This window comes from Panicum virgatum, chromosome 9K (genome assembly GCF_016808335.1).
Source record: "Panicum virgatum strain AP13 chromosome 9K, P.virgatum_v5, whole genome shotgun sequence".
Taxonomy (NCBI): domain Eukaryota; kingdom Viridiplantae; phylum Streptophyta; class Magnoliopsida; order Poales; family Poaceae; genus Panicum; species Panicum virgatum.
In genome coordinates, this window is record NC_053144.1 from 28098996 (window position 1) to 28125312 (window position 26317).

Consider the following 26317-nt stretch of genomic DNA (forward strand, 5'->3'; position numbering starts at 1 on the left):
CTCCGCTTGCTCCTCCCCTACCTGGCCCTTGCTGCCGCCGAGCTCCTCGCCGGAATTCCGGCCGGCCAGTGCCGTTCCCCTCCTCTGATTTCCGCAAGGGACCTATTTGTAATTTTAAAATACGATTTCAGGGTCTAGAACAGAAAAGGTGCATGAACTATGAACCTGTGAACTTGTAAAATCAATAAACATTCGTAGAAAAATGCTAAAAATATAAACTCAAATGTTCTGGAATCCTTGAACAAAACTCTACAACTTTCTTCTCATGCATATATTCAGATTCTGTCTACATATTAATCTAGGTTAAAGATTACAATAAATAGCATATAATGGTTCTAGGAGTTCCACACATGAACTAAGGATGATTTTTGGATGATAGGCTTACATCACTGAGTAGAGTATCACATAAAATTTTCATGACCAGAAACCTATTGTAACTATATGTTTCACTAGCTCTTGGTTTAATCCATGAATAATAGCACTAATTCAAGATAAATAGTTTTATCGCTCAGAAAATTCTGAAATTTTTACTGAATCATTACCATGTTTATAATAGGTTCTGGTAAAATTTTGGAACTCATAAAGATCATGGAATACTCTGGATAAGTAGATATTGTTAAATATAGCTTTAGTTTGTATAATGTAAAGCCTCTGGAATTTGCATAGGAAAAATATGAATACTTTACATCATGCTATATATCATATTAGGATTACTTAGTAAAATTTTGAGAACCAATAATGGCATGGTTAATTCTGTATAAATGGATCATTGTTCTAGTAGTAGCTGTTTAATTTATTTTTAATGTTTAATCTGTTGCATCAAATTGGCTGAAATTTGTACAGTAATCTTGTTATTTAATTTTGTTCTCCGCATAAAAATTTCAACACCAGAAACACTTCCTAGTAATGATAGTAAATAAACTAAATTTTTATGTGAAAAATGACAAATGAAAAATATCACAAACCAAATTTGCTTAATGAGTTTAAATCAAGTTAATTACTACTCGATAAACGATTGCCCAAGAAAATGTAATGAAGAAATTTCATAATAAAACTTGTGCTACAATTTTATAGTGAAGGAAAGGATATGTAATTGGTTGTCATCTAAGTAACATGAACACTTTGCATTCATATAGACGCGACTACTCTTATCGACGGAACGAACGAGTCGGTGCCAAGTCCAAGAATGAACTACATGCAGCTCAAGATAATCTAACTAAGTTGCCGAAGACCAGAATCAATGTTCAGAATAGCCCAAGGCTAAATTTTTGCCTAGGAAGGCAAGCCCCGGTGCATCTAATGCCTATTATTTTCAATTTATGCAATCTATATTGTACTATTATTTATTTGTGCATTTACGATCGGGCATTGATTGAAACCTTAGTTGCATGATCCTAGGTTCCTACGGATTGTTTACCTTTAGTTAAACTCGACTATATGCCTTGCTAACTAGGACCGGTAAAAGTCGAGTAGTATTCTACTGCTCGCGAGATTATTGGATTTGATTGTATTACCACATACTGCAAATATAAGGTTTATGGACGGGATCATGGGACCCGTCTTAGAGAGAAAAATGGATAAGGTTGTAGTGTGTGGTAGCTTTGTTAAGCGTTTAAACGTACTAACCACATATCGAGAAATATGGTAATCGGTAAGCAGAGTACCTGATTGGACCTGCGAGTGGACTTTACTGTCACCCTCTTTGAACATTGCACATTGTTCTCATGCGGCCAACATGCTGGTGCAGAGTAGCCGTACTCTGTAATTGAGGGGGGTGGCCCTGATCCACAGACGGGAAAGAAAGGGAAAATGTTGCGTGGGTGACTTCCCATGCGTGTGTGTTAGTTTTGCCTTGCAAGGTTAAGAACTCGATTCGAATCGGCCGCCGCTCACGGTCAATGAGACTGCTTAACACTTTTGCCACATAGAGTAACAAGTGGAAGATGATGATGATAATATGGATGTATTTTGAATGCTTATTCCAACATGCTTGATTAGAAATAGATGCTTACTTAAAATGGTTAATTTAACTAGAATTATGAAAGCTAAAATCTGAAAGTAAGGACCTACTATTAGTTGCTTTTTCGGCAAAACAAACTTCTCCAGCCAAAAAGCCTTGCATGTCTAGTTAAGTGGACTAAGTTATATCCGTTGACGGGTAAGTCTTGCTGAGTATTAGTATACTCAGCCTTGCTTGTGGCTTTATTTTCAAGTTTCATCTTTGGAGTTATGGTTGATGTCATGTGAGGGCTTCATCGTGACATCTTGCTTCGATGCTAGTCTATCGTTTTATTTTCCGCTGCAATAATGAACTCTGATGCTATCTTTTATGATGCAAAAGTATTTTCTGATTTTAAACTCAGTTTGTAATAAATTTATGATGTACTCTGTGATGTAATAAATTTTGGAATATTGTAATCTCTAGACTCGCCTTCATGCGAGTGTTCTGCAAGCTTTGGGTTCGATCGAAGCGTAAGTGGTTTCATCGGGACTTTACCCGACTGAGCTGCCGGATTATTCCGTTTGAAGTGTGTGTTAACTCATATGGCTTTAAGCTGATGGTTAGCGCATTTAAGCCGGATGGTTAGCGCATGTGTTAACCGCCACACATGCGTTGACTGTTCGAGCCCCACTCACCCATGCCGGATGGTGCTCGTTGGCCGAGGCATCAGCATGGGAAGTGTAGGGTTGGGGCAGAGAGCGGAGCAGAGAGAAAAGAGAGGGCTCAGGTTCACAAGAGAGAAGAGAGAGGGATAGTGTGGCGGCCAGCCGGACGGTGGGAGGGATGAGAATTTGGGTCGAGAGGGGATGATGGAGAGTTTATGGGCGGTTAAGAGCTACTCCAGCAGTAGCCGCTATCATTCTAACACTATCAGGCCGTGAAGTGCTAGTGTCATTTTTTTTAGTGCTGAGGCTCGTACCGCCCGTTGGGCGGTGGGCCTGCCAATTTGGCCATCTTTTTCGATGGTCGTTGATATGTGAGAATTGGAACAATTGGATTATAGAAATTTATCTCCTTATAATGTTTGTACTGGTCAACCTGATATATGAATAAATGCGGTACAATTCTCAAACGAAAACTGGATCATAGAAATTTACAGGAGGAAGATATTGCCTTTTCACTGTGTGTGATGTGATGTGATAATCTCTTCAATACAATTCACGCATCCCCCGCCATCGGATTGGGTGGGTGGATGGATGGTTAAGATCGCGCGGGTCTTGTTCATTTTGTAAAAATGCCTTCAAACTTTACATAAATCAACCTAGACCTCCTCTCTCTCAAATAATTTTATGAAAAAACCCACAACTTTTCTCAAAATCAATATGCAGTCCAACCTTCCCAGTCCGGAAAAATTTGAAAAGAAAACTTTAGGTTCTCATGAAATCTACCTGACGTTGTGGTCTTCTCTCAAGAAGTTTTTGAGAAAAAAAAAACTCAGATTTAATTAAATCAAATCACAACTTGTTTTAGCGGTTACTTCTACATGAGAAATTATACGTACAATTTGAACATCAGAACATGTTGAAATCAAAAGTTGTTCAATATATAATTTGATAAAAAAATTCAAAAACTACAACTTCAATATAGTGCAAATTTTAAAATTTAAAACGTTTTCGCAATTCATTTGCACAAATGCTTGCATACAATCCGTTATACCTACAATGCACATCAAAACATTTTCAAATTAAAAAGTGTTCAATACAAAAGTTGCTCAGAATTTATAATCTACAGATTTATTATATAGTACAATTCAAATTCAAAGCGATCTTATGATTCATCCACATAAATGTTTATGTAAGATCCATTCTACCTACAATTTGGACACCAAAACTTCTTTATGTCAAAAAGTTTTGAATACAAAAATTCTCAAAATTTCAAAACCTAAAGCTTTGCTACACAACTTTTAAAATAAATGATAACCAAAAATACTATAACCAAAAACATTAAATATAATAAAAAAGATAGTTCTATTTTTGTACCAAAAATAATATCCTACCTAAATAGTAGCGTCACGACAACAGAGAGTCCAAAATATATTCACCAAGTACAACGGGTTTCAAATCAAGCCTTGGGAATTGCCGAACTGGAACCGTAATATCTCTCTCTCTCTCTCGGAAGGGAGAAGTTGCGGATGGGTCCCTGCTCCCTGGCGATGGGCCTTGGGGTGACGGATAAGTTGAAAATATCAATTATTCAGCACTCAAATTTCCAGAAAATAATTTGCAGAATACACTGAAAATCGAAAACGGGTGAACACAAGTTCGTCAGCAGATAATTCCAATCAGGGACCCTTTCTGCGCGCGCGCACACACTTCTCTTCCACATGGAAATCGCTGTGCTTACTTGTCAAAGAGTTTGTTTCTTCCAAGGCAGTCGCTATCTTGCAGTCGCAGTAGCGATCTCCGTCGCCGATCCCGGAGAGGCGGAGACTTCCTTCTAGCTAGAGATATACAAAGTAGTAACCCTACAAAATACATGTATAGACAGTGAAGAAAGAAATCTAGTAGTAGGAAAGAAATTAAAGGGAGACCATTTAATATACGCAACGAATTTATATCATCACGGGTGCTGACAGTTTCCTCCAACCAAACGCCAACCTACACCTTCAGATCCAATCCTCAGATCACATTTTGCACTAAAAGTTGCAAAGCATTTCAAAAAACAGCATGAACTAACCGATGTGCCCTTCCTCGCAATACTTGTTTTCTCTCACCCACACGAGCAACAAGATTACAGAACCAGAGGTGAACTACACATTATGCAAACTTTACAGTACCCAGGAAACCTAAAAGCTATTTGTGCGACACCAGCAGCATCAGGGTTCGCAATTCTTTAAGCTCTGATACAGCAGTGGAAATAGCTCAGGAACTTCTTTCTTCCCTGCACCAACAGCAGCAAGCATACAGAAATGGTGGGAATATCAGTTAAGCTAGTCAATCATATGCAGCCGAATGCATGATGGTAACCAGAGGAAAAGTTTGCTCAGAAGACGACTTTGAAAATGTCATACTGGGAATCTAGAAAATGTGGTCCTGATGGGCTCGTGGAATATGTCCAACTATGAGTCACCAAAATAACTGTACAAGACATTTTACAAACTTGATGGGTAGTTAATTGCGGCTACAATTCTTCATCAGGTAGCGCATCAATAAACCAACAATACAAGGTGTCGCCACCTGAAAGTGACAAGCTACACTTCTTTTCTTGAAGGAAGATGGCTGTAGATAATTAAGGTCAACTAAACCACGTCCAGTTTCTTTTGTTAAACTAGAGCATCTCTAACCACCTGCATGAATCACTCTTTGGCAAATTGATCCCGAGAACGCTGTTCATAACCTTATCAATTCACATCATTTTATTACGTCATATCATCACATCTAATGGTAAGATCAGCTCAATTGCATAGATAAAGGAGTACCATAGCTATGAGTATGATTAGACCACCCTCCTAATGCCAAATGGACTAGCGGTAAGTAAACCCACACATCAATGCATCTTACAAATTTCAGCGGAAAAAAAGGGAAAAGACGTTCATAGTTGATACACATGAGTGCTCCCATTAACTTCCTGCTCTCCACTTAAGCAGCGTATCAAGAAATTCACAATGGCATCAATAACATCCTGAAGCTACTAAAACCTGCTAAGGATGGATGATAACGCTATATGCCCTCAAGTACAATCATAAATCTAATTTATTTTTCCCCAGATAACCTTCTCCCCATTCCAAATGGACAGTGACGTGGCCGATAGATCAGTACAGCTAACAATTAAGACAGATGCAGATTTGGAGGCTATGAAGAAATTTACGGGCCTGTCCCTTTCATCCAAGTTGAGACAAGCACCACTACTGCTAGAGTCTGTCCACTGCATGCGCATAATTGGATGCATTAGCAAGTGCTATCTGGAATGGCCGCATTAAGGCAGGCCCGGGCGTCCCTCCTAAATTGTGTTGTGTTGCATAACAATCCTACAGATGTGATGGTACTCGATTGCCCCCTCTCGTGTCCACTACCAAATACTTTTTCCCAAATACACCAAAAAGAATTTATCTGAATATTAACAATATACAAGCCCAACTGGTCTGTAATCTTTTTAGCGCTACACTGTTCTAGAAGAATCAAAACAAGGCTTGCTTCTGTCCTCAAACAATTCAGTACCAGGGAACTGATATTTTTACCCTGTGATGCCCAACATGGGCTGCCCATTTCAATTGTGCATCCACACAATTTTCCCAAGGTTCATCAAGAAGAAAGAAGATTCCTATTTCCCCAGGGCTAAATTTCTGTCCTGAGTATATATTCGTTGCTTCAATTTAACGCGCTGCCATGAATTCTGACCAACCGAATCCGGGGTCAGGTGAACGAGACTAAATGAAAAGACACTCCGCGCCCCGAATCAATGGCACTAACGCAAGCAACGGCATGTGCGAGTGCGACAACGACTCAACAGGCTAGTTCGTGTAGTTAGTATGAGCGGAGTTCACTCCTGAGCAGCTAGTTTAGTTACCGTGGGGGAGTCGCCGTGCAGCGGGCGGCGGTGGTCGTCGTCGGCGGCGACGGCGGCGGAGGACTTGGCGGGCAGCGCCGCGGCCTGCGCCTTGCCCTGCTGCGCCTGGAGGAGGTCCTCGTCGCCGCCGAGGCTGGCCCTGGAGAGCTCCCGCTTGTTCTGCTTGCGCATCTCGCGGATCTTGGAGAAGTCCATGGAGTAGTCCGGCACGGCGCCGTTCTTGACGTCCCACTCTCCGAAGGCCGGCACCGTCATCCAGCCCGCCGCCGCGCCCTGCTGCTCCTGCGCGGAACCGGCGGGGAGATTCAGCTCGGCCGCAAGCGAAATCCGGACCGGCGAGGCCCGGAACATAAAATCCGGCCGTAATCGAGGCGCGCGGGCGGGATTTCCCCCCAAGAAACCGAGGAAAAGAAGCGAACTTTCCCCAGGAACAGTGCAAGAACACCGGGAAAAAAAAAGGCAGGAAGCTGAACGGATAGCTCGTACCTCCTTGTGGTTCTCCATGGACGCTCGAGCTCCTCTCGATTCAGGAGGATTACGTGATGCCCTGCCAACGCTGGAGAAAACTAGTCAGAATCAGCAGTGCTTATAAAGCCGGGGGAGAAGAGAAGAGGGGAGGGAGAAGCGTTGTTACCGCGACAGAGGGCAAGCCAAAGCACGCGCACGAGAGCCTGCTGCTACTGCTAGTCTAATGGCGTTTAATGGCTCGTGATGAATGGGCCGGGTGGGCCCGCCCCTGCGCGCTTGGGAAGGAAACGGGAATAGCTTGCGGGCCGGGAGGGAAGCGGTTGGCCCGTGATGGAGGGGCAAACTGGGAAGCGGCCAGGAATGCCTGTGGGGCCCGCAGGTCGCCCCCGTCCGGCGCACGGTAACATAGGCTGCGTTTGGTTGAAAAAAGACAATAAATGTATGTACTAAATGAAATTTATTTACGAAATTTTTATGGATGAATGCAATTTTTCGAAATAAATTTAATGAGCCAAGTTTATCATGATTGGCTACAGCGGTGCTACAGTAGTCACGCCTCATCATTCTCTAATTATAGAATCAAATGTCTCATTACCTACATTAATTGCTATAGTACCATAATTGTGGATGTGATTTCGTAATTAGATTTTATTTAATATCTTTAATTACGGTCAAAGCACCGATTTCGGTAGCAATCCAAACACGGTCATTCTAACATCCGTCAACGGTCAGCAGCGACAGGTCCAGTCGACGGTACGCGTGGCTTTTCATGGTGCGCCCTACGACTACGAGGCCACTAAATCATCCCCGTTACTGTGGATAAAGTGCTGGAAGTGGGCGTCTCCCGTTTACTTGGTCCACTCCCGTCTTGCAAATTTATGCTGTGATCTTTTCCATTTTTAACAATAAATAAAATGGCGGGATCACTTATCTACTGAAATATTTTCTCTTTATAATCATAATAAATACTTCATTTGGTATATGTACTTTTTATTTAATATTTTAAAAATCCTACTCTGTTTGTTCCGAACTGCTGATTAACTGTATTCTAAGCTAAACTTTCTGTTGTTAACTATATTTATAAAAAAATATACATTAACACCTACAATACCAAATAATATACGATTAAAATATATTTCATTATCTGATAATAAAACAGGTTGATGTTGTAGATATTTGTACATTTCTCTACAAAGTCAAAGCTGAAAAGACTTAGTATAACATTAAAACGACATAATTTGAAGCAGTAGCGTACTACGTTCAATTTAACAGATTAAATGTTATAAATTGCACTTTTCAAACTATATACGAATATAGATAGATTAAATTAATATGTTATAAGGTTCAAGAACATTGACTTAATAAAACTAGATGATCAGTTTTTATCGGAAAACAAGATGATTTTAGGTTTTATTTGGTTCCAAATAAATCACCTACTTATAAGTTAAAAAATAAAAAATAACTTAATTTGCCAAACAATCCTAACTTACAAGTCACCCCAACTTATAAGCAATAAGCATCTCTACCTCCACTTAAAATTTATAAGTCCCCCTTTTTCGTGCGGGGCCCACATCTTTTCTGCGTGGGGCCACGCCCAACCCTATCTTCCCCGCGCCCTCCCCCCTCACACACCCCGCGCCCCGTCTCCCTGTCGAAGCGGCCGCCGCCTCCTCCCTGCCAAAGCCCCCCTGTCGCGCCCACCCCTGAAGATTTCGCCATCGATGCAGAGAGGAGCGAAGGCAGGCGCGGACAGCCGGGCGGAGGAGGGGGGAGGGGGGATGGAGGGGAGGGGCGGAGGACGGAGGCCGCCATGGCTCGAGCTCGAGGCTGGCACGGCCTCTGCGCCGCCGCAAGGCCCACTATTGCCGGCGTCGAGGAGGTTGAGGGCGCGGGCGCCACCCTTCCCATGGGCCCGCCGTCGCGACACGTGCTCGCCGCCACTCTGCGACCCTAGCGCCACCGTCCTGCGGTCTCGCCTCTAGGCCGCAGCCAAGTTCCAGAAGCAGCAGCTTGCGTCATTGCCGAGGGGAACGCCCGGGATCCGTCGAGCTCCGCCGCCGACCTCTACCCCATCGCGCTCACCGGGCACCTCCGCCACGTCGCGTGGGCCTCCGTCTCCGCGCCCAGATCTCGCCGCCACGCGCGGCCCTGCTCGCCCCTGCTCAGGGTGCCGAGCGCCGGCCTCCGCCATGCCTCGCAACGAGGTGCGCTTGAGGCCGCCGGAGAGCTCGAGCGCGGGTGCCGAGATCCACCGGGGAGGAGGGGCCGGGGAGTAATGGCAGTCGGCCTGGGGACTGGGGAGAGAAGAGAAGGGAGGAGAGAGAGGGGGGGGGGGCGAGGGCGACGGGTAGGAGAGAAGGAACTTATAAGTCAACAAACAGATATGACTTAAGTCACTGGTTTTAAGTCACCTGAATAATAAGTAGGTAACTTATTTAGAATTAAACAGGGTCTTATATTAGAGTAGTCTTTGCGGAGAGGGAATCAACTCAAAGACTAATTGAAAGACATATATACGCTTGATTCCGATCAACGGTTATCGTCTTCTCACAATGCAGGGAGTGTCTGTCTGTTCTTGGGTTGCAGGTTACTCCCTCCGTCTCGTGAAGAGTACATTTTTAGATTTGAAAAAAAATCCCAACAAAGAATGCAATTCTAAGAATCAAACAGAGCTTATCCGTCTGCCTGTACAATCACTCCAACCGTCGTCCCGATCCCAACTTACTCCGCCTCACGAACCCATTCATATCCGTCCAAAAAAAAGGGTAATGACTTTTTGTTGGCCGGCAGTATTTCTGTCCAACTCTACGCCACCCCCGCGGAAGCACCCACGCACCGACGCACGGCATCGACACGTCCCCCATGAGTGGGTCCCACTGATGCCAGCCTTTATCTCTTCCCTGCCACTCATCTTTCTCCGCACACCGTTTCTGTTTTTTTCTCGCCATTTTTCCCGAGATCCTGCCTACGGCGCACCCTCTCCTATCCCCCTGGATGGTTGGTTCCTCCTTCCCCAAGCGTAGACTCCAGGCGGCGGGCGGCGCAGCCCTCCATCCCCGACTCTACGCACTCCTCTCCGAGCATAGGCGTGGGCTCCCTCCCCAAGCGGCGGTGGACACAGGGGACTTGCGTGTGGTGCGGGTGCTTCGCGAGGGCGCGGAGATAGGACGCTGGGTGGCACGGGTGCTCCTCCAGGCAGCGGCGGCGCGTAGGCCCCAGGCAGCGGGCGGACCAGCACGGCTCCCCATTCTCGGCTCGGCGCGCTCCTTTCCGAGCAGAGGAGTGGATCCAGGAGGCCGACGGCATGCGGGCCCCTCCAGGTGGACCTGCAAACCCGGCGGCGCGAACTCGTCATCCCTCGGCTCGGTGACATGGAAGACCCGGTCCCGAGCAGCAGCGGCGCTTGGAGCTCCTCCTGCGGCCCGCGAGAATTTCTTCCATGTCAGGCGCGGACCCAGCGCGGCTCTCTCCGACCCGGCTCGGCGCATCTCCCCAGGTTGGGCAGCTATGCTCCTCTCCCCGACCGGTGATATTCTTCTTCTGCAGCGAGCTTCTCCTCCCCAGCCATAGCAATTTATGCTTAGTGAACAGAAAATTTTATGCTAAGTGAACAGGCTAAGCAACTTTATGATAAGTGAATAGGCAATTTCATGCTAAGTGAACAAGCAATTGGCTAAGTGCACAGGCAATTTATTCCAAATGAATAGACAATTCACGCTAATTGAACTTAATCGAAATGCTTATGAAGTGTTGTTTATGATATTAAACAAGCATTCAAAAGGCCGGGGATTGGTTGCACAATTCTAACCACATCATTATACTAAGCAATACTTTTTTGTCGTGTATAGGCAATAATATGATCTTTGATAGGCAATAATCTAGTATTAATTAGGCAAAGTACTATCTAAATTAGGATCAAAGGCTCTGTTCTGCATTGGGCAAAGCGTTATCCTCATACATGCAAGATCGCAGGGGTGACCCTATGAATTTTATTCGTAGGCAACGTGTGCCAAATCAACAAGCAATTAATTCAATTCAATATAGCATTTCAATGTTTTGATTTGAGCATTTCCTTGCATTTTCAGGGTTCTCCATTTTGCTTATTGAATCAATTTTAATTTAGACACTCGCACTTATTAGAGTGCATCACATCCTGTATGATTCAGGCAAATTTTTTTAGGCATGCCATATGTGCAGTCAAATAATATGACTACTTCCTAGTGTGATTAGTATAGGTTGGTAAATGGTAAGTTATTTAGCTCCTCTGATTATTTGATTCTCACTTTTTTTGCATGAGCAAATGTGACAAAGTAGAAGTAATATTCTCATTTAGGAACAATGTTATTCTTTGTTAGCAAAGTACTATTGTTAATTAGGCAAAGTCTGTTTTTAGATAGGCAAAGTAGTGTTATTAGTCACCTAAAGTACTATTATTAGTTAGGCAAAGTATTGTTCTTCAGTTATGTTTTCCACCAGACAATAATATAATTTTCATTAGGCAATAACATGATTTTCACTAGGCAATAACATGATTTTCATTAGGCAATAACATTATTTTTCAGTTAGTTAATGATGTTACTTCTAGCTAGGCAAAGTCTTATTCTCATTTTGGGCAAAATGTTATTCTTGGACAAGTGAAGTTCCATTCTCATCTAGTCAAAGTATCATTCTTAGACAGATAACTGTTAAAATTTCTATTAGTACTAGCAAAATTTTAATTACAAATAAGCAAAACAATGCATTTGCTTTAGTCAATTTCTGATGACCATTTAATTTTTGGAGTGCCTTTGTTGATTATTAGGATACACAAGCTAGTTCTCCACCTGCCTAATGTTCTTGTTAGGGTGGCTGGGAACCCAATTTTGTTTGGCTGAAAAACTACTACCCTTAGTTCCTACTTCCGTCCAACGAACAACGAACAAGAGTACTACCAGTTCTGTTATTTTCTTTTCCTGGTTTGATTGAAAATGCTTAGGGCGTCCCCAACAAGCTAGCGACTTAGCTAGCTGATGTGGAGCTGAGGGAAAAAAAATAACTATGCTACTCTCTCTCCTATCATGTATTACATGTGGCTAGCTAATTTTTTGTTACGCAAACTGATTTGTTTTTTTTTTCTTATTGTATGGAAGTTCATAAAGCAAGCTCATCAATCATGCAAGTTTGAAGTACAATAATGTGCATTATTTGTGATAATATGCTTGTGTAGTCCCATGAATAACCATGTCGTTCAGTACTGCTTACGATGTTGTATTTTGGATTTAGCCTACCCCAACTTGCTTGGGATTGAAAGGCTCTGTTGATGTTGATGTTGATATTGATGTTGAGGGTGGTGGAAATTTTGTTTTTTTACAATTGCCCATTATATACCCTAATTTTGGCACAAGGGATTGGTGTATTTTGCACCATGTTGATCTGGAACCCTTTTTGTGCTTTTCTGGTTGTTCAGGTTGTGCATCGCTTCGGAAGAAAGCATATTTGAAGACAAAATTTGCCCGCCTGATCACTACAACCCAAAAAGAGAAAACATTTTGATTTTTCTAATCACTATATTCCAAAAAAGGTACGGCCGTATGATTAGCCAAATTTACGGCCGGCTGTATTTTAGCTGCCTCAAAAAAAACCCTCCAGCCTGAGTCCATCGCTCCCTTCTCACGAATCCCATCCGCCGCCCCTCTGCTCATGGTGCCGAGCGGCAGCTCCGATTCAGGCAGCGGCCGGAATGGGGGATCCGCAAGCTGGACCCAATTGATTGGAGGTAGGGGTAGCGGCGGCCGCCGCTGGAGCCGGCAAAGATGCATCTATAAAAAATTTTGCTATCACTTTCGTAAACCTAGGTAGATGAACTGCATAACCTAATACCAAATGATGGTGCATGAACTTCACTGACGCAAATCTATTTTCACTATCAGAAATGATTCAATACATACCTTGATTAAATTCCTCAGACATATCAGGTTCAACATTGAGGTCAAAATGTTGAAGACATTGGCCGCCACTGCCATGGGCATCAGCTTCTTGGACAACAATGGATGGATCTTCTTCTCGCCTACAATTTCGTTGTTGCCTCCATGGTTGATGGCTTCTTGTTCACCACTTGCTGCAGATTCTTCTCTGCCTACAACTTCATTCAAGTCAGGTATTGCCTCTCTATCTCCCTCCGGAAGCAAGTTTAGATCTATAGCCATGAATGAAGTGTTTGGGATGGATTGTGTTGTGGATTGCAGGCTAATGAAAAGACGTGCACAGGTGATGGCGGCGTGCGGCTGCCTCTCGAGATTTGATAGAGATGTGATTTGTTTTGGCAGATCGTTTGTTTAATCCTTTTTGTACTGTAATGGGCACACCTTTTGGCTCCAGAAGCAAAATTTTCATCACTCAAAATTCTGTATGGGAATAATGTGACTGGTTAAAAAAATAGCGCAAAGTAGCCAACCGAAAGAGTCCACGCGACCGCTTCTCTTATTTTTTTTTTTGTTGGCGCCAAGGAATGCATGCGTGGCAACACTAGATAACTCCACCAAAATTTAAGGATGCGGCAAACGAAACAGTTATCAGGGCGTGCAGTTAATAGGGGTATTGAAGTCATTTGCTACGCCCACTAATTTTTCTGAAAATAAAGCTAAAAATGCATTTTTCACGGGACGGATGGAGTACGGCCTACGCCTGCTAACGGGGATGACCCCGCCCCAAATCCGCCCCTACCCATATTTCAAGAGGCCTAACTACCACCCGCCCCGACCCACCCCGTCGGCCCAATGCCCCAACCCGCCCCAACCCGAAGTCATGACAAAAGATGATATGCGATTTACGCGCCGATCTACTACCATAGCGCCCCAACCCGTCCCAACCCGTCTGTGTCGTCAACCCATCCCGCCCCAACCCATTTTATAGTGTCACCCGTTTCCACCCATCCAATAGTACATGTATTAAAACCCACCCAAAAAATCCGTCAAACCCCGCCCCATTAGCGGGAGTAGTACGGCCCAACTGGTTGACCCGCGCACGCAAACACAAATAAACACACACCTGCAACCGCCGAAGTTCTGGCACATGGGCACGTTGGACAGGGTATGAACATGTGTTGTTGCACATCGACATGTACTTGTGTCTGAGCCTTTTTTGTGATTACCACCTACTGTACGATTTAAACGGGCAACGTCACACGCCAAACACGATCATATTTTTTTTTTTGAAAAGAGTCCATTTTACTTCTCCGATCCAACCAATCTACTTTAGCAGTTAGCACCCTAGCTCACGTCACGTGTCGTGGGCTTGGTCGGCCATATCTATAACTTTTATAAAGATGATCCCCACTCACGATCATTGACTGCTATTTCTCTAAAACCACATTAAGCCATGTCACTTTTTTTGTTTCAGCCGTTAGATCTTAGATACAAACTACATCCTGAACATCCGTTCTAGAATACCAATGGTCTTGCGCTTCATCTCCCCACTAAGTCATTGTTGCAAGCACCCAAGAAATGGCAGTATGCAACACCCACCTTGGCCACATTGATTATTCCACATCTGAGTGGATCTGTTTCTCATTGAAGACAACAAAGAGCCAACGTCCCTTCCTCATCACCACCCTCATATAAGCAGCAGTACAGATCATCTCTTCCTCCATCGATTCTACTCCTGCCTCACACTCTCCGGCCCCAATGATGCCTCATGTTGCTTAGATGCTTGGTGTTGGGGTGCTCAGTTCTTCCGGTCCCATGACAAATATCTGTTTCCCCTATCTCTGATTTTCGACAGTCTGTTCTAGTGGTCACTGATTCAATAGTTTCTCTGTGGTGCAGATCCTTCATGGGCAACCAACAGCCATAACAATGCTTTCTGCACGATTGCCTCCAGATCAGAGCTGAAGGTAAATTATCTGTTAGTTGTATGTGTTATTATCCTACGAATAAAGTGGGTTCCTCAAGGGTGATGGCTTATATGCAGAGTTTGTTGTGTGATTCTTTTATGGAACAGCTCTATCTTACGAAGAATTAACAGTGATTTTGCGGGAAATAAATGATGGAAATGCAAAGCGGCAGGACGGATCGCAAAGGCTGTGTCAAATGCTCATACAAGCTGTCATTTCCTACGGTCACCATTTTACATATGCTTCTGTTCCTTTGTTTTAGGGAGATCACGAGATGTATATCCATGATGACCTGCCTAAGCAGTTAGTAAAAGATGGACTAAATCATAAACTTCTTTATAGTTTCCTCCTTCACTCAACATTCTTAGCCAATAATTATTCAGACGAGCCAATACGAAATTTCTTAGCAAATTGAGAGAGCGTTTGGATGTAGTATAGTTTATGGTCCATTATTACATATATCTACTTTTCTATACTCTTTCATGTCATTGATCATGGTGGCACCTATTGCCAAGTGATCTATTCGGCTCTGTCTGTTGATTAAATTCTCCTTATCCAGTTCTCCAAAGTTAAGGCATCCTCACTAATATGTGGAAAGTGCCCATCAATCGGATTTTTGCTCGAGATCTTCCAGGTAAGCACTAAGCACTCCATGTACTTAAACTGTATCTATAATTTTTATTACATCATCCTTAGTCAAGTGACAATGAAGTTTGTTGTTTCCTAAGTTACCATGGATTTAGCCTTTATGCTTCCAACTGTATTCTCACAGGATGTTGGCTACATTTATTGGTCAGCCGTAAGTACATTTGCATACAGGTGTAGAAAAAAAAAGCATAATGCAAGTGTCATATATAATTGTTCCATATTCTCCTATGTATCCTCCTTTTTCTTCATATTTATTATGTGTCCTACGTTCTGCTTCATATGTGCTACCAATGTATGCCTGAAGATAATTATTTGTTGTTTCTTACTTTGTTCAACCATTTAGTAATCAAACAGGCAATTTCTTTGATTGTCTCAGATATGAACTTTTATATCATGTTTTCATCATAATGTGATATGCTTTTCAAATATTATGTATTCATAAACTATTATTGAAATAATATCTTAACAATTTTCGCAGCAACGCGTGGGGTATCAGTTAGTATAAGCTAATATAAAGCGCACAAGAAAGTGGGAGGATCGTCACTCAATTATTCCTCAATTTTCTTTAGGCCAAAAGCCCAAAAGTTCAACACACTCGCTCACAGCGATGTGTAAAGAAATATTGGGTATAGTTCCTCTTTGCTCCAAGTTTTAGGAGGGCCGGATCCGGTCTCCCGGACACCAGATGTACCGCCGCCATCGCCGGTCGTGGGATGGCGGGGCGACGGCGGCTTCGGCGGCGCGGTCGCGCGCGGGGTGTCTGCTGTTGGGAGAGAGCTTCGGCAGCGGGCTTGGTGGAGCTGCGACAGTGGCATTCCTCGGTTGGGGCGGCCGCAGTGATGGTGCCGGCTTGAGGCGACGAATGCGTGCAGTGGGATGCCGGCACTCCGGGCGAAAGCCCTCGCCAGATTCATTCTGGTGAAATGGCGGCGGCGCCTCCGGGCGTCGCACTCCCTGTTGAGGGCGTCATTTTGGAGTTGCAACCCTCCTGCACGAGGTCTCTGGGTGAAAACCCGGTCCAGCTCCTGGACGAGCGACGGCAGCGCCTGTGGGCGTCGTGACCTCCTTGAAGGCGTCGTCTCTAGAGACACCGTTCGACGACTTGGCCGGCCTGCTGCTCGCGATTTGCTTCGTCCGGTGGTGACAAATCTGTCGGAAGGCGTGCAGAGAAGGGGTTGCCTACCTCACGCCAAGACGCTTGCTCTTCTGTTGGTGGCCGGGGGTCATCACTCGGCTGTTGTTCGCCTGCTTGCAGCGTTCCGCGGCGCCTAGAGCTGCATGGCAGTCTCCAGTGCGGTGCGGGACAACATTTGAAGGACGACTTGGCCTGCAGTGGATCGCGGCGGGGGTTTCAGCATGGCTGAACCCTTCCGGTGCGGTACAACGTCAGAAGACGGTGCGGGCGACATCTTCAGTCTTCTGGCTCGAGGGCGGCATCTTCGTGCGAGGGGGAAAGCAACGTGATGATTTCGAACCACTGCAGTGGTCTGGCGGCTTGGTTCAGTTCCCAGGGGGGCACCTCTTCTTGCTGCCTCGACGGCAATCCCTAAAACGAGTACGGAGCGTGGTGCCGTGTGGCGGGTTGGAGGTCCCCGCACACGAGAGAGGCGTGCTGAGTGGCGGGTTGGAGGTCCCCGCGCACGCGAGAGAGGCGTCTATGGCGGAAGTGGCGAGGCCCCCGCGCGTTGGGTTGCTCCAGACTTGGCATTTTTCATGCCGTCGGGCGGTCGGTTTGGGTGCAGCAGCACTGCGGCATTGGGTCCTGCACGGCAATGGCCTCCTGGTGTGGTGGTGTCTGCCCCTTCTGCTCCTCTATCAACGCTGGAACACTTCAGATGTTTCGATAGCCGCAAGAGTGCGATGGTGGGTGGAAGCTGCGGTTGTGCCTTTTCTCCTCTGTCGTCATTGTGAATAGAGTTTGGCCGTGTTGATGTCCCAATCCAACCGGCCAGTGAGTGTAGTTGAGCGGTAACCCGTGTTGACGTCCCAATCCAACCGGGTGAGTTTGTTATTTTCTTTTCTTTTTGTTTCCTGCCTATGGCCTCCCAGGGTCGTAGTCTTGTATTTTTTCTGCTATATCAATAGAAATGCACTCGTCGAGTACCGTTCGTTCAAAAAAAAGTTTTAGGAGGGATTAGAGGCCGTGCTCCATCTTCTTCCTCCAAATAAGGGTTTGTTTGGAAATGCTCTAAATAAGTTGACCGCTAAACTTTAACATCTATTAGCACTCATAATTTTGCTAAAGTTTTTGAGTCTTGACTGAATTTTAATTCAGTCTATTAGCACTTCTATTTGAATACACATACACTAGTACTAAAGTTTAACAGCTCCATCTATTAGCATTTGGATCAAACAGAAGCCGAACAGCCGGTGACCTATCCGTACGTACGTGTTCTGACGACGAGCCCCAGCCACGGAGAAGACGACGATGGAGGCGTTCTCCGTTCCATTTCAGTGTCGCCAACCTGTCCCCTGGAGTACTGGGGTGATGTTGAGGAGAATAGATTAATGGTGTCCTCCACTGTCGACTTCCCAGCCAGCAAATAAATCTGCTATCAATCATTCGATCATTGTGGTAATCGTGTGGCAATCAGTGGAACCAGCCTTTTAGGCGCCGACCACACGCCACCGCTTTAGCCTTTTCGGCAGCCGCCCGTTGTCAGCTTCAGCAGCTACCACCAGCCGCCGTGAGAACAGTTGCGAGCTTTTCGCAATCATCCCCTCCGATTTGAAACAATTGTTAGGCAAAAACACAAGATGTGTATTTAGGGTCAATGCTGCAAATTGCGGGCTATAAAATTTAGAGAAGTGCTCCTAGAAAAGCTATGGCCCTTTAGCAGTAGGAAAAAGTCATCAAAATTTAGACTCAAACGCTAGTAATATCACAAATTTCAGCATAAATTTCATAAAGACATGTGCAAACATGAGTGTATATAGCTAAATATAAAAAGAATAAGTCCATTTTACCCCCTCAATTTGTCAAGGAGTCTGGACTACGCCCTGAACCACAAAGCCATACATCTTGCCCCCCTCAACTCCTAAAACCAGACAAATCACCCCCGGCTGGTCTTCACGGTGATTTCGCTGATGTGACGCTGACGTGGCGGTGGGCCCCACATGGCAGTCCTCCCTCTCTCCTGCTCTGGTTAGCCGCTGTTGGTGTTTTACCACCGGGTTCTCCGAGGGGTATCCCGAGGAGAGTGGTTATGAGTAGGAACTCGCCGAGATCAGAGCACGATGATGCAAGGAACACAAAGATTTAGACAGGTTCAGGCCGCCGGAACGTAATACCCTACGTCCTGTGTGGTGTTTGTATTCCCTCTGGTATTGTTCGATGTTTTGGAGGGGTCCCTGTTCGCCCTTATATAGTCTGGGGGAACAGGGTTACATGAAAAGTCCTAGCCGAGTATGTTTAGAGTCCTACTCCGAGTGGGTCGGGTAGTTTTCTTGTACTTAGACTAGTTCTACTGCTGTACGAGTAATTACAGTAGAGGTAGGGCGTACCCATACAGTACTCCCTACTCTAGAATATTCCACGCCCGTGAGCAGTCCTGCTGCCCCGGGTCTGACAAGCCCCTGAGCTCTTCGTAGTCGAGTCCTGCAGGCGTTGAGTGCTTCTGAAGACGATCATCAAGTGCTTTCGGATGCTTCTGGATTCCGTTGCTCAGGCTTGGAGTCTTTTGAGCACTTCGAGTAGTCTTCCGAATACTTTCCTGGCTGCATCGAGGCTATGAGGTGCTCTTGGCCCTGAATTTATTCTTCTGATATGGTGCGCGATGTACTCGTGCTCCATATGGAGTAGCCCCCGAGCCTTAGGTTGAACCGAAGGATCAGGCTGAGGATCATTTTTGTCTTTAGGTTTGTTTTTGAAAAAAGTTCGCCATTTATGACGCCTATCTTGCAGCCCACGAGCCTTGACTTGAAATCCCTTGATTTAGGGTTAAGATTCTCAAATCGAGGCATTCTTTGTGACCTTTGATCTTCTTGATATTTTCAAAAATGCCACTGGCTTGGTTATTTAACTGGACCGGGTCGATCCGGGTCCTTTACTTGTTCTTGCCCTTGGTTGTTTTCCCAATTTTCCAGTCTGAGCTTTGTTTCTTTGTCTTCCTTGATTTCTTAGCCCCCGAGCATATGCGTGAGAAGAGGCCAGTGACTTTCTGAATGTCTCCGAAGAAATCCAAGTGCCAAATGTCCGAGAAGGAGGCGACGATGGCTGATGGGTGTAAGAAGCTCAGACTGTAGTCGAGTCAATGGGTTCAGCCGAGGACTCTGGAGGCAGCTTGGTGGATCGGCTACGAGTGGTTCCTCAGAAGTTTGCCGAGTACTTGGCTGAGACTTCTAGAAACTGTGTGGCGCAAGCTCTTAGACTTGTTAAGTCATTCTGGCCTTCCGCGAAGATAGCCATTCTTGGAGATGGCATGTGTTCAACTTGTGATCATGACCGATTCGTCAAGTATGTAGAGGAGGCTGAGCCTGTAGCTGACCAGATTGTAAAGTTGATAGAATAGTAGGATGTACTGTGTCTTCTCCTTGTCATGTAAATATGACTTTTTGATAATGAATTGTTGTGTCCTTTTTGGGAGAGCTTTGCCTGAGCAATCGCTTTGTGTGGATGCAGAGATCATGCCTCTTTGCTAGTTTCCATCTTGTGAATGAATAGCTCTTATTGAGATTTTGTCTCAGCTTGAGTCGAGTATTGTGGTAGTCGACAGGTTGTTGTCTCATGGACGAGTGTTTCTTGTAGATAGTAGAAGGCTTTGTATCTTCATGTGGTCGAGTACCGTAGTAGTCCATGTGTGGTCATCTCATGGATGAATAATTCTTCTTGGAGATAGGAAACATGTCCCATCCGAAGGTCGAGTACCGGAGTAGTCGATCAATTGTCGCCTCATGGACACAAAAAAATCCTCTTGGGGGGTAGGGAACTTATCCCTCCAAAGGCCGAGTACCGCGGCAGTCGGTCAATTGTCGTCTCAAGGGCGAGAAAATCTTCTTGGGAGATAGAGAACTTGTCCCATCCGAAGTTCGAGTACCGTAGTAGTCGATTATTTGTCGCCTCATGGATGAAAAATCCTAGATAGGGAACTTGTCCCATCCGAATGTCGAGTACCGAAGCAGTTGATCAATTTCGTCTCATTGACGATGGAATCCTTTTGGGAGATAGGGAACTTGTCCCATCAGAATGTCGAGTACCGGAGTAGTCAATTAATTGTCGTCTCATGGACGATGAAATCCTTTTGGGAGATAGGGAACTTGTCCTATCCGAATGTCGAGTACCGGAGTAGTCGATAATTTGTCGCCTCATGGATGAAGAATTCCTCTTGGGAAATAGAGAACTTGTCCCATCCGAAGATCGAGTACAGAAGTAGTCGATAATTTGTTGCCTCATGGACGAAGAATTCCTCTTGGGAGATAGGAAACTTGTCCTATCTGAAGATTGAGTACCGAAGTAGTCGATAATTTGTCGCCTCATGGACAAAGAATTCCTCTTGGGAAATAGGGAACTTGTCCCATCCGAAGATCGAGTACCGAGGTAGTCGATAATTTGTCGCCTCATGGACAAAGAGTTCCTCTTGGGAAATAGGGAACTTGCCCCTTCCGAATGTCGAGTACCGAAGTAGTCGACCAATTGTCGTCTCATGGACGATGTGATCCTCTTGGGAAATAGGGAATTTGCCCCTTCCGAATGTCGAGTACCGGAGTAGTCGACCAATTGTCGTCTCATGGACGACGTGATCCTCTTGGAAGATGGGGAACTTGTCCCGTCCAAAAGTCGAGTGACAGGCTGATGGAGATGCGATCTCTTGAAGCGGGTAGAGAACTTGCCTCTAGGACCGCAAGGCTCCTGGCCCTTAGCCCCGACTACTCGATTTGCCGTGCCTTTGACTTTGAGTGAACAAAGAAAGGTTGGTATTCGAGGTAGCCAATGGAGTTTCGACTCCTGAAGAGGGTAGAGAACTTATCTCTAGAGCCGCAAGGCTCATGGCCCTTAGCCCCGACTACTCGATTTGTCGTGCCTTTGACTTTGAGTGAACAAAAAAAGGTTGGTATTCGAGGTAGCCGATGGAGTTTCGACTCCTGAAGAGGGTAGAGAACTTGTCTCTAGGGCCGCAAGGCTCATGGCCCTTAGCCCCGACTACTCGATTCGCCGTGCCTTTGACTTTGAGTGAACAAAGAAAGGTTGGTATTCGAGGTAGCTGATGGAGTTTCGACTCCTAAAGAGGGTAGAGAACTTGTCTCTAGGGCCGCAAGACTCATGGCCCTTAGCCCCGACTACTCGATTCGCCGTGCCTTTGACTTTGAGTGAACAAAGAAAGGTTGGTATTCGAGGTAGCCGATGGAGTTTCGACTCCTAAATAGGGTAGAGAACTTGTCTCTAGGGCCGCAAGGCTCATGGCCCTTAGCCCCGACTACTCGATTCACCGTGTCTTTAACTTTGAATGAACAAAGAAAGGTTGGTATTCGAGGTAGCCGATGGAGTTTTCGACTCCTGAAGAGGGTAGAGAACTGGTCTCTAGGGCCACAAGGCTCATGGCCCTTAGCCCCGACTACTCGATTCGCCATGCCTTTGACTTTGAGTGAACAAAAAAAGGTTGGTATTCGAGGTAGCCGATGGAGTTACGACTCCTGAAGTTGTCTTGGGTGCTTGAATTGAACTCTGAAGGACCATGTTTCTTTATTGAAATTTGAAATCCGGGAGGTGGCCTCTGACATCTTATGGGTAGAACTTCCGAAGATGCTCGATGTTTCATGAGTTGGGGACTTCTAGTCCGTCCACGTAGATCAGCCGGTAGGATCCTGGTCTTGTGACTTTAGTGATGATGAAAGGTCCTTTCCATCTTGAGTTGAGTTTATGCAGATCTGTTTCATCTTGAATTCTGCAGAGGACCATGTCTCCAATGTTGAAAGATCTTGTCTGGATGTTACGATCATGATATCTTCACATGTGTTGGAGATATCGGGTTGATCGAAGCAATGCATTGCATCTCATCTCATCGAGTGAGTCCAGTTCCAGTTGGCGGCTTCCATATTGGACTTGGGCGAATTGCTGGTCAATCTCCGCTTTGGACTCCAACTTGACAAGACTCAGTGCTTCGGACTTGGTAATCAAAATTAGCTGTTGCTAGATGTTTGAGGTGCCATGAGATGCAAGTTGCCGAAGTCTGATCCGCCGTAGATAGCATCAAGTTCGGACTCCACCATGTTCCCTTGAGTAGAATACAGAGCTAGTTCTGTCTTGGATCTTCGCCTTGGACTCCGTGCAGAACAGAACTGAATCAGATTGCTTGATCAATTCAGTTGTTGAGTCCAGCGAGTTAAAAGCTGATCCTCGTGGCGGGGGAGCATCCTCGCGGGGTTGAGGTGGCTGTAGTTTGTTGTTGCTAGTGGCTTCTGTGTGTGCGACTAGCCACTTTTGCTTTCCAACCATCAAAGCAGCCGTTGTGTCCTCTGTCCCATCTTGAAACGTGTGCTGTTTCTTGGCTTTGACTTGTGTCTTGCGTCATGACTTGCAGTGGGCAGTCGGTTGGAAACGTGATGAGGATGGTGCTGATGGGACAGGTTCCGTCTTGGGTACTCTGCTGGTTGCGGATTGTCGTGGCCGGTCGGCTAACGGGTAGCCAGTGTAGCCAAGGTGCGTCGCCGTGGCCGTGCAGGCCGACAGGTAAGTCGGCGCGGCCGGGTGTTGTGGCCGTGCGGGGCACGTAGCTGCCGGGTTCGTCGAGGACATGAGCTGTAGTCGTGCCAGGCGCCAGGCTGCCGAGGTCGTCGGAGACGCGAGTCGTAGTCGTGCCGGGCGCCGGGCTGCCGTGGTTGTCGAGGACGCGAGCCGTAGTCGTGCCGGGCGTCGGGCTGCGCTGGGCTGCCGAGGTCGTTGAGGACGCGAACTGTAGTAGTGCCGGGCGCCGGGCTGCCGAGGTCGTCGAGGACGCGAGCCGTAGTCGTGCCAGGTCGCCATGCGTGGTCAAAGTAGTCGACGTGGCGGCGCAGACTTGAGAATTTTGGCTGCGCCATCTTCAGTAGTTAGCTTGCATGGTTCTGAGTGGTTGTATGCCAGTGTTTTCCTTACCGATCGGTAACCGCCGGTTACCGCCGATTTTTACCGATACCGCTACTAGGCGGCAACCCATACCGGCGGTAAATTTTGAAAAATTTCGCCCGAATTTAAAATTTTCAAAAATATTTGAAATAAAAAAGGAAAAATATGGTAAGAAAGTAGAGATGACATACATCATTCTAATATAGAACATGTTCAAATATTTGACTGTTTGGGCACTCAAAAAAATAAAAAAACTTTCGGACCGGTAATCCCGAGCGGTATCCTCTAATCCCGAGCGGTATTCGGCGTTTTCCGAGCGGAAATCGGCGCGTTTGGACCGGAAACCACTGCATTGTGAGTATTTCTTGATTTTACATTGATTTTTAGATGTTTGTTGTGTAGCTATATTCAAAAACATGTGTTCATATTAACTATATGGATCCATTTGTTCATGGTAGTTGGATGTTAATTTGTTCATTTTAGCTATATGTATATATGTGTGTTCATATTTCAAATATGTACATATATTTTCATTTGTTCATTTGGACCGGAAACCACTACTATGTATTATATATATTGACGATGATGGTTTGTGAGGACTATGGTTGTGATGATTTGCATGGACTATTGTTGTGATGATCTATATGGACTATGGATGTGAATTTCTATTTTTATGGATATGAACTTCTATTCTATGTATGTGTAAATGTTATATAATTGTTTGATATATACCATCAGTAATGATATTTACAAAATTACGGTGAAATGCTGCCAAAATTTTTAATTTTCCAAAGTCATACGGTGTTTACCGGTTAAAAACGACGGTTACCGGTCGGTAAACATCGATTACCGGTCGGTAAACAACGGTTACCGGTTTTTTGAATTTAAATTGTCATTTTGAGCGGTTTCTAGCAGTTTTCGGCGATTTACCGCCGGTTTACCGATACCGCTAGTTGGCGAAAATCGCTTTACCGTCGGTAAGGTGAACCCTGTTGTATGCATGCTCGAATATTTTGAGCCAAGTAGTCGAGGTCGGCGGTGGCGAAGTTGAAGTAGGCGCCGGCGGATCGCCAAAGTCGTAGTGCTAGAGCCGTGGCCGCGATATCGAGGAAGTCGTCAGTGATGGACAGACTTGTGTCACATCCGTTGGGGATTATGCGGCCTTATACTCCAATCTCCTGGTTCGATGAGAATAGGCAGCCCAGCACGGATTTTGATGATACAACACGTCCTGGATTGACTTGAACTGGCTGCCGTACCCATACAATAGTATTCAACTCCTATTGTGATTGGGTGTAGAGTTCCATCTTGTCTCGGGCCGCAGCTTGATCCGTACGCGAATAAGCCCAGGAGCTGGGCAGCAACCTCGATACGGAAGGTGGAGGCCGAAGAAAGTGGGAGTCCTGCTTTGTTCCGCGTAGCTGCCTACTCGGACTCGCTCCATGATCTCTGGTTAGATCGAAAATTTTGATTTCGCCGAGATTATCGACGAGTTCGTTGATGTCGCAGCTGGAATTTGGTGTCGATGCCTCCGACTTCCTAGGATTTGCAAGGTGGTCATTGAAGCTGTCCACTGTTGGCAATGCAGATCCAAGAAGCGAAGACGAAATTCGTGCCCTTGTTGAGCATGACAATGGTGAAGTTGAACATGCCGTCGAGCCCTTCCGATGATCGTTGGCGACGTGCCCCACGGTTGGCGCCAGCTGTCGGTGTTTTACCGTCGGGTTTTCTGAGGGGTATCCCGAGGAGAGTAGTTATGAGTAGGGATTCGCCGAGATCAGAATGCGATGGTGCAAGGAACACAAAGATTTAGACAGGTTCAGGCCGCCGGAGCGTAATACCCTATGTCCTGTGTGGTGGTTTGTATTCCCTCTGGTATTGTTCGATGTTTTGGAGGGGTCCCTGTTCGCCCTTAAATAGTCTGGGAGAACAGGGTTACATGAAAAGTCCTAGCCGAGTACGTCCGAGTGGGTCGGGTAGTTTCCTTGTACATAGACTAGTTCTACTGCTGTATGAGTAGTTACAGTAGAGGTAGGGCGTACCCATGCAGTACTCCCTACTCTAGAATATTTCACGCCCGTGAGCAGTCCTGCTGCCCCGGGTCTGACAGCCGCTGCCGCCTCCATTCCTCCACCACCGCCTTTTCGCCGCCACCGCACCTCCCTCTGCAGCCATGACGCCTCCCTTCGTTGCTGTCGTGCCTCCCTCTGCCACTGCCCCTCCCTCCACTGGCGTCTCCCTCCCATCGTCGCGCCTCCCTCCGCCACGGACCGAGATTGGGCGGTGTGGCAGTGTAGGAACGAGGCACGACCGCCGCCACAAATCAAGGCTTGGGCGGAGCCGGAGCGGGCGGAGCTCAAAATGGAGGTGGTGGTTGAGGTCGGGGCATGGACGACGCTCGGCATGGAGGATATGCTTGGGCGGAGCGCCAATGGCAGCCTAACTCGGTAGGAGGGTGCAGCGGGCGGAGCACTGGCAGCGGTGACGGAGCTCAGCGTGAGGGCGCAGCGCCAGTGGTGGCGGAGCTCAGCACAAGGGGCGGTGCTCCACTCGGCGGCCAAGCTCGGCGTGAGAGGCGGAGGGAAGGAGGCGGCGGCGGCTAACTAGAGCAGGAGAGAGGAGAGGAATGAAGGAGGACTGATATGCGGGGGCGTGAGGAGATGTTTTATATTTGTTAGTTTACTGTAAATATAAACTTTTTGTTCATTATGTTTTTTATTACACGTGCTTCTGACATGTCTATCCCCACTAGTAAAAGAACAATATGGTATCATAGATTTAT

At 46.0% G+C, this 26317-nt stretch overlaps 2 protein-coding genes across 4 annotated transcripts; one reads left to right on the forward strand and one right to left on the reverse strand.

The window, feature by feature from the left end:
- Window positions 1–4520: 4520 nt before the first annotated feature.
- On the reverse strand, window positions 4521–7199 carry LOC120651110. 3 transcript variants are annotated; one of them, XM_039928483.1, is made up of 4 exons: window positions 7143–7199; window positions 6995–7064; window positions 6509–6790; window positions 4521–4882 (listed from the first exon to the last, which is right to left on the reverse strand). In XM_039928483.1, exons 2-4 carry the CDS (start codon window positions 7010–7012, stop codon window positions 4835–4837), a joined length of 348 nt encoding a protein of 115 aa, XP_039784417.1. In that variant the 5' UTR covers window positions 7013–7064; window positions 7143–7199; the 3' UTR covers window positions 4521–4834. The 3 variants fall into 3 exon arrangements, with proteins under 3 accessions (XP_039784417.1, XP_039784419.1, XP_039784418.1); XM_039928485.1 differs by having other exon boundaries at window positions 6509–6787; window positions 7143–7182; XM_039928484.1 differs by having other exon boundaries at window positions 6509–6787; window positions 6995–7161.
- A 2715-nt stretch (window positions 7200–9914) lies between these two features.
- Window positions 9915–12282, forward strand: LOC120651111. The gene is made up of 2 exons (XM_039928486.1): window positions 9915–10472; window positions 12106–12282. Exons 1-2 carry the CDS (start codon window positions 9971–9973, stop codon window positions 12138–12140), a joined length of 537 nt encoding a protein of 178 aa, XP_039784420.1. The 5' UTR covers window positions 9915–9970; the 3' UTR covers window positions 12141–12282.
- The last annotated feature ends 14035 nt before the right edge of the window (window positions 12283–26317 follow it).

Coding starts and splice junctions, on each gene's coding strand:
- LOC120651111 (XM_039928486.1), top strand. CDS start 9,971: ATGGTTGGTTCCTCCTTCCCCAAGCGTAGACTCCAGGCGGCGGGCGGC. Junction 10,473..12,105: donor GGCTCGGCGCATCTCCCCAG/GTTGGGCAGCTA, acceptor ATTGTATGGAAG/TTCATAAAGCAAGCTCATCA.
- LOC120651110 (XM_039928483.1), bottom strand. Junction 4,883..6,508: donor TGCACGGCGACTCCCCCACG/GTAACTAAACTA, acceptor CTGTTGGTGCAG/GGAAGAAAGAAGTTCCTGAG.